At 39.0% G+C, this 14393-nt stretch overlaps 1 protein-coding gene across 5 annotated transcripts in view; it reads right to left on the reverse strand.

Moving 5' to 3' along the window:
* Positions 1-10541, reverse strand: part of IBTK (inhibitor of Bruton tyrosine kinase) — a 59697-nt gene extending 49156 nt beyond the window's left edge. For all 5 annotated transcript variants that reach the window (XM_026844723.1, XM_026844726.1, XM_026844724.1 and 2 more), the window contains exons 1-2: positions 10335-10541; positions 1588-2256 (exon numbers count right to left, since the gene is read on the reverse strand). In XM_026844723.1, the coding sequence (XP_026700524.1) occupies positions 1588-1911 (324 nt within the window). In that variant the 5' untranslated portion in view covers positions 1912-2256; positions 10335-10541. The remainder of the gene's footprint in view (positions 1-1587; positions 2257-10334) is intronic.
* Positions 10542-14393: the final 3852 nt, after the last annotated feature.

A 14393-nucleotide genomic window follows, 5' to 3' on the forward strand; every position in this document is an offset into this window, starting at 1 on the left:
GGGGGGGGGGACGGAGAAGCGCCAGATCTTATCACTATGTATCATAAAGACCTGTTTGAAGGTGAGGGGTTGTAATTGCAATGATAACCAGCAGCAAGACAAGTGGCGAGCACAAATTGAGATATAAGAAATTCTGTTTAAACCTAAAACCCATTTTTACTACACTGGTATTAAAACATTGTAACAGAGATGTTTGAGTTTCCATTCAAAACCCAACTGGACAGTCCTGGGCAACCTGCTTTAGCTGACCTTACTTGATTATGGGGCTTGGACTAGACAATCTTCAAGATCTCTTTCTAGCTCAGCTATTTTGTAACTCTATTCTATAATCCCTTCCTGTTGTTGCACTAATACCTTAAGAATGTATCCTTTTTATAATGCAGTACAGCAGAAAGACCTCGGTTAAGGAACTGGGAGACACAGCATTCTGCATGAGCTGTTTTGTTCTGCTTCTTAGAAGAATAATAGCAGAGCTATCAGAAAAATCTCATTTATGCAACTGACAGAAAAGTAAAATATGTCTGGGGAAACCTGTACAGGTCTCCCATAAGCAAATATCAGATACAAACATACACACACATGCACTAGAGGACTGATTAATTTTCCATACAACACATACAGAGTTTCCAGTTTTCTAAAAAACAGAATCATGTACAATTCTCATACAAACATCTACTTTTGTCAATTTTCATGAAAACCTCCTCAATGTGTAAGGCTACAGCACATGAAATACATATTTAACAGTTACCAGACCTTCAAGAAGTAAAAAATACTGGATCCACAACCATTTTGCTTAAAATCTTGTTGAAAGCAGAGTTTTATATTTACAAATGGCTAGTCACTGCAATTTTAAAAAGCTGAACTCAAGTTGGAAAATTCTCTGCCTTAAAAGGTTTGCTTTTAAGTAATTCTGAATCACAAATATTTTATTTTCTAACATGGTTAAAGGGACCCTGAACATCTCAGCCATATATAGCTCTTCCATTTGCTGTACTTGGGACAGGAAGAACAGAAGGAAAAGCAGTCAAAAATATATACAACTTTCTAACTGATAGGGAAGAAACAGCAATTGCAAGAAAGGAATGAGGGAGACCGAGCAAAAGCCCTGCTTAAAATACTAGTTAAATGGGGATTCACCTAATAAAATACTCTGTTATCTTGAAATGCTTATCTCTCAAACATAAGATTCGTTTTTAATTATAACTCCATTTAAGCTTTCACTATTTTATGTTCTCTAAAAACACTAATTGGTATAATTACTGAAGTCTATTTTTAGAGTATCTTCAGTCTGATCATTCTCCACTTTTAAGATCCTGACCCTGATATCACCCACACAAAACAGTCTTCAAGGAAGTCCACAATCAATCAGGGATGCTTACTCAGTGCTCATTCCTGTATGGGCAAAGGCAGACATCATTTATTAACACAAAGAGAACCTTCAAGTAAATCAACATACTGTGATCTAAACACAGTATTAAGACAACCCTTGAGACGCTTTCAGTCAAGTTTTAAAAACTATTTTTACATAAATAATACCACTCTAAAAACTTTAGATACCGAGGAAAACTACAGTTGCAAATCACTCACCTTCAGTAATGACAAAACACAATCAATGTATCCATAAAATATACTTCTGTGCAAAGCTGTCCATCCAGACTCCTTGTCTTTTGCCAAGAGATCTACTCCTTTGGTCTCAGCCAACCAGTCTAGCACACCTTTTTTGCCACAAGATGAAGCAAGATGTATAACGTTTCTACCAAAGGCATCCTTTATAGTTGCAGCATTGTAGCAGTAAGAAGAGAGAAAGGCCTTGATCTGGCCTTCGCTTCCTCTGGTTACTACAGAAATAACATCCAAAGCATGCTGTAGAGATCGACACTTTGAAGTGCAGTCTGGCATGAAAGAACTCATCTTCACGTCTAAAGCTGCTCCTCTCCTTAAGGGGAACAACCCTTAAGTGTATCAAGGCACTCTGATTCAGTACACAACACAGTGCCTTAAAAAAAATTATAATTCCAAGGATGTAAATCCAGTTTTATTGAGCTGCCATTAGAAATCTTTGTACTGCTATGTTTGGCACTTGATCCAAATAAATATTTATAAATATATATTTTCAGAAGTCTTATTTCACCATCTTACATAAGAAATATTCTTGTCCATAGAAAATTCCAAAAATTAACTACCTCAAGTGTGCAGAGGGGGATTCCCCCTCCACACTACCTTATTCTTCTAAAACTCCATAATTGCAAGGGAGACCTGAAAGAGAACAAACCAAACAGATTAGTAAACAAAATTCTTTTCCCCAGAAATGGTAACAATTTAAATGCATACTCAACTAGTGCCTGAAAGCACAGAAGCAATGTGGCAAGGTTAACTGATCTTCCCCATGCCATCTGAGCTTATACTCAGGCATTCAGTCAGTTTAAAAACCCACAACTCCCTTCCCCACCCCAGCTTCCAAAGGCACCTCCTCCCTTTCTTTGACATAAATCGTTGAGGCTACACAGTAAACTAGATACAAAAAAGTCATCTGAAGAAACAAAAAGTTTGCTTTCCCAGCCTTAGGGTCCTTAGGACCATTAAAAGTTTACTGTCTAATTATATCATTACTTAAGTGATCAAAAAGCAAGAACTGAACTAAAAGACTGATGGGGAAAAGAAAAAAAAAAAAACAAAACCACCCACCAAAAAATCTGCACAGCTGCTGAGTACACCTTGGCTAACAGAAGCTTTGTCAGTCACACCCAAAAAGAGGAAGGGAGCACCACTCCCTTAGCGGCTTCCCTTAGCCACTGCAAAAAAAAGGATTACACCCCACTTTGTCTTCCCTGGCCTGCCTGAATGCCTACCCATCTCCCTACTAAGTCTCTTCTGCAGAATCAACAGGAAGGCTCCTCTCCACAATTCCCTGCGTTGCTGACAAATGGGAAAGGAAGGATGGCAACAGAGCGAAGAAAAGCAACTTGTACAAGACATGTGAATTCAGGCTGTTAGTACTCCTGCAGAGCTAAGGTCTAAAGCTCACGCAAGAGTCAGGAAGTAGTGAAGGTCAAGGTTGGAAGGGGTAAGAGAGGAAGAGGAAATAAAAAGAGGCAAAGATACAAACTCTTTTTCACAAAAATATATTAACAGTCTGAGGCATACAGCATTTCTGCTTATCTGTGCATACTTAGCTTTAGCATATAACCATCTTTCTCTGGCATCCACTTTTACAAATATAAAGATGGCCTGAACAGAAGCACTCATCTAGCCTATGAAATGTGTGCAGTTATATTTAAAAGGGTTACAGTACACAAAGTTCAGACTGCAGCATAAAAATCACACATAAACCCATGTAAACCAGAAAGTGAGCTATATACATCACTGATACATTGTCTAATTTAATGTGAACTGCTATCCAGTCCCCAAAAACTTCATGCTTCAATCCTTCAAGCGTAAGTTGCAAACCAAGAGAAGTAGTATTCCATCATGTAATACACTCCTTGATGTTTTTCCTTACTATGCTAACAAAACTAGTTTAAAGTTGTTCTGCTCATGAGTAAAATACTGCAAAAGAAGCTGGACAATGCCATCACGAAAGCTGACTAAATAAAACCAAAAATGTTAACAAATCCTCCAGGGAAGTGGGGAACCAACAACAAACAAACATAAAACCCCCACCCTGCTATCTTTCCAGATTAGCTATCATTATAAATGTGCACACCCCATTCCTTGCCCCCCACTCCCCTCAAAAAAGCCTGTTGAGATTAGCTTCGTTGCTTTTCAGGCACTGAGCATATAACTGTATTATGTTAATATCTCTATCTGCAAAGGCATGTCAAGGAAAGATGATTTTGTCTGGAAAAGAAAACAGAAATCCCAGTCCTCCTATGTGAAGAATTATCATCAATATTGACACCATGCTGAAAACAATCAGTTTATAGCAAACACCAGTAATGGAATCTAAACTGTCAAGAAAAAAAAAAAAAAAAACCACAATCATTTCTAATCCAAGAGTATTCATTTAAACATCTCATGACAAAGCCTTCAACAATTATTTTTCCACCTCATTCAGATGGGATTAAATACTTGGAATGGAAATCTACAGACTATTAGTTATTCAGTATGTACCTTCAAAACAATTTCAAATAGCAGGCAAATGAAGAAAAAAAAAAGGGGTTTATTCACTACAATTAGTCCGCCATCCCTGACCAGGAGTAACATTCAGAAATATTTCAGAGACCAAAACTGACCACAACTGTTTAGTTTATATTTGTCAAAGAAAGTTTCAGTTCACTATACAGGGCATTTTACAACCAACATACAAATTTCTGCAGTAACAGAAGCAATTTAACATTACCTATGTGGACTCTCTTCCTTTCACCTTCTCTAAAGCCTCAGACTATAAAGAAAAGTGACTTACTGTCACAAGCTTAAAAAACCCTCTGGTTTCAAGAATACAGCCTGACTTGTTGCTCCAAGGAATCAAGGTGTGACAGGTGACTACTACTGGTAGACTCAGATTGCCAGTGCATCAAACACCCTTCTAAATAGTAATCATTTAAAAGATTTGGAAATCCATAGGAAAAACATCAGAAGTGCTGTTATCCTCAAGCCAATTTCTCACATTTCATTCGATATGCCACTAGGCAATTAAATTATGCTGTGGTTGAAGAATGAATTTTAAATATGCCTTGTAAAGCACATCTTAAATATAATTAATTGTTAAGACATTGCTACTAGTGCTACAAAGAAGGAAAATTAAAAAATGAAAAGAACATAAAGAAAAATTACTCAGGGGAGTCATAAAATAAAGTTGACTAATCTGTTAGGTAAACTGGTATGAAATGGCATCACCACCCAAGGAAGCAGTCCTGCTGTACCCCATGCCATACCTCCCCTTGTGCAGATACACACCTATTTAAAACACTGAGTTGCAAGAGAATATGATTCAGAAGAAAGTAAATACTGGTTCCAGAGAAACTTGTGCCATTACAAGAAGGGAACAGAGAGGCCAGAGAAAAACTTCTTTATAGCACCTGAGCGCTAGCCTCAGTAAACACCAAAATACTGTGAACAGCAAACCACACATTAAAAGAATAAAAAGTCTGCTACTAGATAGAAATACAACCCTGCCTACCTCACACTAACTCTATTATGGTGACACCACATTTACGTGAAATCTGACTCTGCTGAATTATTTCTTTGTAAGTCATTCTAACACAGCCCTCCTTTACTATAAACATTACAACACCAGATACTGTATTAGTACACTGATATATACACCTTGAGTTTCAAGACAGAAGCCTGTAAATCAAGTTTTCACCCGTCCACAATAAAGACTAGCACACCAATAACACACAATACCATGTTATTACATCTGAAAAGGTTAATAATCAGATCTGATTATTTGCAAATACAAAGTAGTCCTTAAGTAAAACATTGAAACTTTCAAATTGTGATTGACACTGTGTGAAAACCTTTGTTACATTAACAAAATAGAACAGCCTCAGCATTTTTTGAACTTTGAAATGAAATGTCTAGAATATGGTGCCCTTTTGATTATGTGTTCCGCTTTTATTTGCAGTATTTCTATAGGCTTCTCAGCACTAACTATATTCATGTTATAATGCCAGTGTCTTCCTAATGCTGCAGTTATTAAAAGTCAAAAGTAGCTAAATAAGATTATTATCTTTTAAAACATTTTCATTACATGACAGGTATCATTTGGAATTCAAATTATTTTTAAAAACTGATTCCCAATTAACACTTTCATTACAGAAAAAAAGTCCCCCAAAAATGAAGGAATTCACTGTATTCAAAGTATCCCAAAAATGTTTTATTTCAGAAGCAAGAGGTTTCTAAATTTTCCCTCAGAGACATAAGCTACATATTAGACATGTTCACAGCCCAGGAAAATTTAAAAGATTACAACAAACTTGGAAGCAATTCCTAACTAGCAAGAAGGTGTCTGTGGTATCTTGCCTCCTGGAGGTGAGTAGGTAGAGGCCCCTCACTCTGGCTCTTCCCTCAGAGAAGGCAAAGTACCACTGCACCACAGCTGTCACACACCCTCCAGGATGGAGAGTGTGAGATGTGTCATCTGACCTTATGGAGTCAGAACTCCTACAGTTGAAAAAGCAGCTCTCTTCCTACTGTGGTTGTCTCAAAAATCGCTGTTTCTTTCAAGAGGTTACTACAAATATGCAAAGATTTGGCTTTTTTTTTTTTTCCTTAAAAAGTCTAAAATCAAAGCTGTCACACCTCTCGAGTATGAAATTAACTAAGATTCTACACATCTGTAAGACTAAACTAACAAACACCTTAATGACTAAAGATGACAATGGTAGATTTCATTTCCTGCAAACAGCAGAGGGCAGATGTGAAATCTCTTCAATCATTGGGAAAAATGAAGAGTTGACAGAAGCCTCCCCCTGTGGAGTTCCAGAAATCTCTCTGCGTATCAAAGCTGCTTACAAGGGACTTCTGCCGAGTTAGTGGTCTTCAAGTCCAAGGGTTCTGTTTACTTATTTTTGTTATTGAAGATGCTTCCCAGAATAGATTAAAAAAATATATATAATCAATTTTATTCTGGCAATATGAAATCTCACAAAAATTAAGCCAAAAGAAAGAGATGATGTTACCAAGGCAGCTTTAGGACCCCCTACTATGTTATCTGGTTTTAGTCACTATCTTTCAGAAGACAAACCCAGTGAAGGCAGAGCATATTCAGAACAAAGTTTTCTGTGATGCCTACAATACTGACATCTAGCACAGAGGCATCACAAGCTACTGGATGAAGGAAAATACCCGACTGCTCGTTTCCACACCTGTAGGATCATGTTCTCCATCAACACATTCCCAATTTTTGTTTTTTCTGTAAAGTATTTCCACAGAAGTTGTATGGTCTTGGCTCAAAGTACAAGGGTGCTATCAGAAGAGAAACAGCAATCAACCCTTAACCACATGGTTAGCAGTTTCAATATATGTTTCTGGTATTCAATCTGGAAGGCACAGATACTAAAATTCCTACCTGTGCTCTTTCAGATTCTTGCTGATGAAAGCCTATTCTCAGTATTAGATCTAGCAAAATCTGGCTAATGTGGATACCAGTACCAACGCTGGGGCTAGCAGCTGCCAGTAGGGGAGTGGGGGGGATGGGGGGGTGTCATCTTAATAGAGACAATGGTTTTGTATGGAAGTGAAAGAGAAAACAGAAGAGATCCAGCTAATTAGAATTCAGTGCCACTTGAAGACAGATTGCTGGGTTTGCATCTTCCATGTGTACTGCATTAAAGTAACTCAATTGTCAAATTAGTGACATGGCCTTGAAATCCAGCTTTAGGCTGCTTTACTAAGATCATATTTTTCAAGACCTTACTTGATCTTTAAATTGGCATAACCTCATTCCTTCCATACTCTGTTCTTCTGTTGGGTTTTTTTAATTTATTTTTTAAGTACTCCTGTTTTCTTTCTGAATAGCAGTCGCATCTAGCATGAACTTGGAGAAAAACTACCTAGCATTTGGCTCTCCTAAAATTGAAATAATGGTTTCTATGTTCCATATAAAATTGTCAATCTTAATACCCCTCATTTAAAAAAAAGAACAGTGTAAATAATATGACATTTCAGAAGGTACGAAATCCATTTACTCCTCCTTTTGATAGTAAGGTGCTAAATGAGGAGAGGTATGACTGGAAATATACACTTTGGGAAAGTTAAGTCCATCCTTATAAGGGTATTACAAGTCCTTAAAGATTTCCAGGGTGGGGAAGAAGGGGGTTTGTTTTTTAAACAAGCATGCTAACATTTAATAACATTCTCCAAGTTGGTCCATTCACGCTTGATTCATAACATCACAAAGGATTTGTAACCATAACAGCATGGAAATCCTGAAAACATTTGTACCCAAAACAAACTTCACCATGCAAACTACTTGATCAGTAAGCTAATGAAAAAAAAAAAAAAAAAAAAAAAAAAAATGCTATCTTCCAGGAATTTGTTGACTGAAGTCTTACCTAAAGGCAACTTTCACTAATACATATTAGAAGTAGTAGTTTAGAATCTGACAAAAGTGACTAGCAAATTGAAGCTGGGTAGTAATATAATAAACATAGCACTGGCATTAAGCAACATACCCTAAAAGAAACACTGATTAATTCCTAGATAAATAACAGCAAACATACCTTTCAGCTATAAGTAGCACATTTTCCAATGCTTTAAAGAACTGCTAGGCTACTAATTCCTACTCATAAAATTACATACCCACAGACAGTTCAACCTTCCTGCACATTTGCTGAAGTCTGGACATAAAATCTAGGCTTTTCAATCCCTTGAACAATACCATCTTAATACACAATAAATTTTATAGGGGGAAAAGTGATTGAATATACAAGGAAAAAAGGGTAAATCTAAGCTACGCAGAAGCTTAGAGTAGTTTGACAGTCAGAAATTCCCACACAAAGTCTTTTAAAAAAAGTAGCTTCTCAGCTGTATTACAAGAGCATTGCAATACAGCACAGAAAGCAAGGGTTCTGCTCTTCTCAATACACTGAACATCAAATAGAATGCTGCCTCTAGTTCAGATAGCAAGTTTTAAGAGAAGTAGGTAAGTAAAAGTCTTTAGAAAGAGCAACTAAGATTCAGAAGGTTTACAAAACAACCCTGGAGTACAGGCTGAGCAAACTGGATCTATTTTCTTCTTCAGCTGCTGCTTTTACAGACCAACCAAAGCCTCTGAATGTGGCTGTTACATAAAGAAGCAAAATCAAAATTCTAGTCCATTTTACCTCTGACAGAAGGATAATAAATTATTTGTTCAAATTTTGAAAGATATTAATATTTATCAGGAAGCACTTTCACATGATAAATCAAATGCTAATGAGGCACTCAAAATGGGCTAGAAAACAAGCAGCCTGTTCAAGTTTTAACTAAATGTGACCCGCCTAGAAGTAAAGCTACAGAGGAAAACCATCTTCCTTTAAAAAACACGTTCCACTATGCCTGCGATGTCCCCTGGGCCATGGCAGATCCAAGCTGCTTCATTTACTGGGCCAGGGTCTCTGTGCCACCACTTGGCACAGGTACACCCCTGGTGCAGGTGACCTTTAGATGTTCTCTACAGACTTTCTACAACTTCCTCCTTCACAGTAACAACAGCAAAATCATTCTTATCAGGATGAGACATTAAGTGATCCAGCAACTCTAATCTATTTGCTCCTAACAGTGCTAACAAGCACTACCAATTAAAGGCAGACACGTCTGTCAAAAAAACTCCGAAGTACCATTGGTAGCTAAATTCAGCAACAACACGTCAGAGTGGATCTATTAGTCAGGAATCACTGCACATAAACAGTAAACTGTGAAATACCATGCTTGACTTATCTAGAAATAGCCAAAACTACTTACGTTTAATAACTTAAGACTGTCCAAAAAATTAAAACATACAGAAATTGGTATAGACAAAGTACAGTAAGTGCAGTTGTAGGCATTTCCACAATACACTGGGACCTTGCTCTAGATTTTTTATTGAAACAGATAACCTGAAGAGAAGTCAAGAGCAATGAACCACAAATGTGTTCTATAATTCACCACACTTAAAACTATATCAAATAAATACATCAGTTCTTAGGAAAAGTTGACTTTTCTAAATGAACTCTCAACTTTTCGTACAGTATTAAAAAGTAGCAACATCAGATGTTTTTTGTAAACCACAAATTGCGACCACTTTCCACGAAGACAACTACACCGACCACGTCAGCAAAAAAAGGAGCCAGATTTCTGCAATCAGGCGGTTGCCCCCTAAGAAGACTGAACACAAATATCCTTTTAAACTAACTACAAGATTTCATCTCTCTGGTGCATCCGCTGCTACTCAAAGCCAGCAACACTGTGAGCTGCTACCAAAAGCCACAGACAAGTATCACCAAGGTGGCCAGAATCACGACAAGCTTCCCGGGAATCTCCAGCTAGGAAACCCTGGCAGAGGCAGCTGCCAGTGTCAAGAGAAGGGGAAGGTCTAAAGTGTTTCAGCTACAAGCCAGGGGCAGGCAGGGGGGAAGGTGGCCGTTTTGACTCCCACTACGCCGGGAAGCGGCGAGCGACAGAAGAGGCTTATCAAAACAGGTGGCCGTGGCCAAGCCATTTTTCTTCCGCCTCGAAGCCGGTCTCCTCCCATCCTACGTGGCCGGCTGCCCTTCACCCTCCCTGGGGCTTTCCCCATTCCTGCAGTCCCCCAGCGTTGCAGTCCCGTCCTGTCCCGTCTCGCCCCTCCGGCAGGGCCAACCATGACGCTGCCCCTCCCTCAGGCCCGCTCCCCCTCCGGACACATCAGCAGGTCGCGGCCCGCCCCTCACCAGTCGCTAGATGAATGGACTCGAGCGGGCAGGACGGGACGCGCGCTGGGCAGCGCAGGAGCTCATCCTCAGTGACACAGAGGCAGGGCCAGGCTGCTGCGGCTACCGCGACACCTCAGGCGGCGACAGCGACAGCCGGTGCCAGCAGCTCACAGCGGGGCGCAGGGACAGCAGCCGCCGCACCCCCAAAGAAGCAAGCAACCGATTGGCCACGACACCACGGCACCTCGCACGCCGATTGGCTGTGATTGCCGCCTCGGCTCCGCCCCCCCACGGCGGAGCCCGGATTGACTGACAGGCTGGGTCAGGTGGCGAAAGGGGTGCGAGGGGGCGGGGCGGGCCCAGTGGGCGGGGCCTGCCGTGACGGACTGGCCACGGTGTGCAAGGGTTAAATTAAGATGGCTGCCGCAGGTGTGAGGAGCTGGCCTTGTGTCAGAGGGAGGAAAGGGACTGGAAATACTGGTCAGTGAGCAGGCGAAGGCTGAGGTGTTTCTGTGCCAGACTTCACGAGAGAAGCTGCGTGTCGGCTGTGGAGGAGGCTGGGTTTATGGCATGACAACACCTCTCCAGAAGGACTCAAAAGCAAATAATTAAGTAAATCAGCCTGCAGCTTTCTAGAAATGAATGAAGTGAGAGAAGGTAGTGAGAAGGCTGTGTCCAGGCAGATTGTATTAACTCAATGTAACGGCCTAAATTAGAAGATACAGCTTGATTTTTTTGTGGGGCTTTTGACACCAACTCGCAGTTTCATAAGCAAACTTGGTATGTGCATGAGGATTTGGAAAACTGCTCTTGTAAAGTAATGGCGTAGGGTTCACTTAATGTATGTTCCAGGTAAACTCCATGAGGGCTCAACTCAATGCTACTTTTTCATTAATGTTTTAGATGATGCAGTAGATGGTACAGATCACAGATTAAGCTGGAACAGGATCAGGGTGTAGCATTTTGGGATGGGAGGATAGGAACCAAGACAAGCAGTGCCTAACATAAAATACATCACAAAATACTGAAATCCAGTTATGATATATTAATACTAATGGCCAGTGTTTCTATGTATCTTTTTAAAGCCACATTTTTATCTCCTGTGTGGTGCAAGCATTAAAAGACTTTAAATCATCTAGCTATTTTTTAAACCTCAAAACGTTTGAAGTTGAAAAAAAAGTCAATGTGTGTTCTTCAGCAGCAGTTCAATCTGGAGAAAATTGAGTAGAAGTATGTGGGTAAATCTCAAGCATTTTTACTCGTGGCATCTGATCCAGTTAATGTGAATTGTACAATCTGCTTTCTGTATTTCACTGTATAAATGTTTGATTTGCTAGCAGTCATTCACCACTTAAACTAGCCCTGCATGCTATGTGAATTTTATTTTTTTCATTATTTTCCTAGTGATAGCTTTTTTCTGCTTAAGTTGTAAGCATACTTCAGAAGTGGCCTTGCTCCAAGTATGCTGCCAGCTGGCCTAAGAACAGTAATGACCATCTGGGGAGATAAGGAGATCCAAATACAGCTGAAGTCAGTCAGAAACAATGCTTTGTTGTACAATTATGAATTCAAGTGAATAGCTGAGATGGGCATTCTTTGGAGAGGTAAACAGCACAGTGGAAAGATCAAGAGGCTTAAAGCAGAACAAGGCCCAAGACAACATGAATAGACTCTATGTGAGAAAAATAATTTCTAAGAAGCTGGATGTCCATCAGGCCTTTCACACAAAATACTACTGCAAAGAATAAAAAACTACATCAAGGGACACAGAAAAGGTGGAAAATAGTACTTAGTCATGAACAAAACCTAATGGAGTCCAAATCAGACAAAACCTGGACAGAATAACTAAAGGATTTTAGCAATGGCTTTCTATGCAAGAGTTTGATCTCCTTTGCAGGACTTTTAATGGAAAAATAAGATATTAACTACTTATTGTTTATTGTTTTCTAATTGTCCCTAGCTCATAGGTCAGTAATAGAAATTCCAGGTGTCTTGTCCTGCCTCTGCAAAAGCAGCAAACCAGTGAATACCATTCACAGAATCAGGATGAGATAGTTTGATTTGCAGAGATATGTTGACATAATGTTGGGAAAAAAAAAAAAAAGCTCAAACAGGTTAACTTAAGCAAAATTACCGGTTTGGTTTGGTTTTTTACCAGTAAAAAATTACAACATTGTTGTGGAAAAATATACTATTTTAAGCCTTTCAGAAGAAATTACAGGCAGTGGAGATGAAAAGCAAGTAATGAGTCACTGAAGAGTTTTTTAATTGGGTAGTCCAACAGCTGGATTCGTGAGCTTCTGAAGCACGTAGTACGTGCCTGACAGTTAGGAACTGTTCTTTTGGTTTTTTTCAGTCTGTGGTGAAAAGGTCTGAATGATCACAAATAAACATTTAATTATAGGGAAAAAAAATGTGTCTGTGACTGCTGTTGTAGCTTTTAATAGCAGCTCTAGACTTTAAATCAAAAATATCTCAAAAAACAGAAAGAGCAGGACTTAAAAAGGAAAACCAGTATACTTAGCCATCTTCAGAATTTGAGGAGGAACATCAATTTTGAGAAGCTTAATTAGCCTACAGAGTGTATGTTTGTCTTAGTATGCCTCTCAGTTCATTGAAGGGTTATAGACTGACTGTGTTCCAAATGTGTATACAAACTTAAGGTTAGGGGACATAAATCTAGGCTATAAGCAGGACATTACTCTATTAGGCAGCTCTGTTAGGAGACCTATAGATCCTATCCATCCATCCATCCTGAGTAATCTGCAGAAATACTGAGGTAAAGTTCCATACCAGGCTTAGATTAATGGAGGAATTATAGAAGATGTAAGCAACAGTAAGGAAAAAATGTACTCTACACTTTATGCTATCACTGTAACGATCTCATAACAGATGTCTGAAATTGATTCTGAATGTTGAAAAAATATGGTAATTACTTTTATCAGCCAGTAATCAAAATGTGCAGTCTATATATCAAAAATGAATATAATTAATTTTTTTCCATTTCGGTCATACTAAGTGTCAAGTGACAGATTTCCCCCTTCACATATCTATTTATGTGCCTTAGCTGGCCTAATTATTACCAGTATCCTCTGGAGCCTTGAGTAATAATTCTTATTGGCAGCAGTAATACCCTCTACTGAAGAAAAAAATAATCAGCTCCAGGATTACCTTCTGCTGATACTAAATAAGTTCCTCATGATCCTTCTCTTTTATGAACTTGAAAAGATTATAAAATACTAGGAAATTCATATTACAGAACAAGTAGAGGAAGATTCAGTGTTACACCTCTTGACAGGGAAGGCTTGCAAAAAACCCAGGCTACTAATTATTTATCAGATAGCCACACACTCAAAAGAAGCATTTTTATACCAGTATCTCTAAACTTGTTAAAAATAAGCACATCTTGCTTGAAGAAAGCCTATCCTCTTACTCAGAGAGACAGGGATAGTAAATTCCATATACCAATACCATTTGAGAAAAGTATGGAGAAGTCTGAGGATCAAATAGCATGGGAAGGAGGATGGTGAAGTATGGGCTCAATCTGCTTGAGAGTTCCCTCATGAGGATAAAGTAGGGAATGGAGATGCAGTGATGTTTGCTGATTGAGGATGACAATTAAACTCAGACACCAGAGTAAAAAAAGCAGGCTTATTATACTGTTGATAATTAAAGAGTATAACCAAGTAATACAGAGAATAAGCAATAAGAAAAATACAGAATAGTACACTTGGCTATTAGTACATACAGTTAATTACAGAAAATAAGAATAAACAAGGTGATGCACCTAATCATTACTACACGATGGAGAGTATAGTAATTAAGAAAGATCCTTCACCACTTGCACACGTTACCATCATCGAGACCTGCAGTGGCTGGGCAGCCCCGGTTACAGCGAGGGTTTGGAGAGCCTGTCCCAGCAAGTGGGAAATCCTACGCAATGCATCCATCCCTAGGTGAGGCTTCCAAAGTCATGGCAAGAGGGTCCAGCCTTATATACTAGAGATCAGCAAGTCAGAGTGACTTGCACTTTTATTTGAGTGGAATCATCTGGTTTCACCATCCTGTTGGATTCCA

Source organism: Athene cunicularia, assembly GCF_003259725.1.
Source record: "Athene cunicularia isolate RWA chromosome 3 unlocalized genomic scaffold, athCun1 chr3_part1, whole genome shotgun sequence".
Classification (NCBI taxonomy): domain Eukaryota; kingdom Metazoa; phylum Chordata; class Aves; order Strigiformes; family Strigidae; genus Athene; species Athene cunicularia.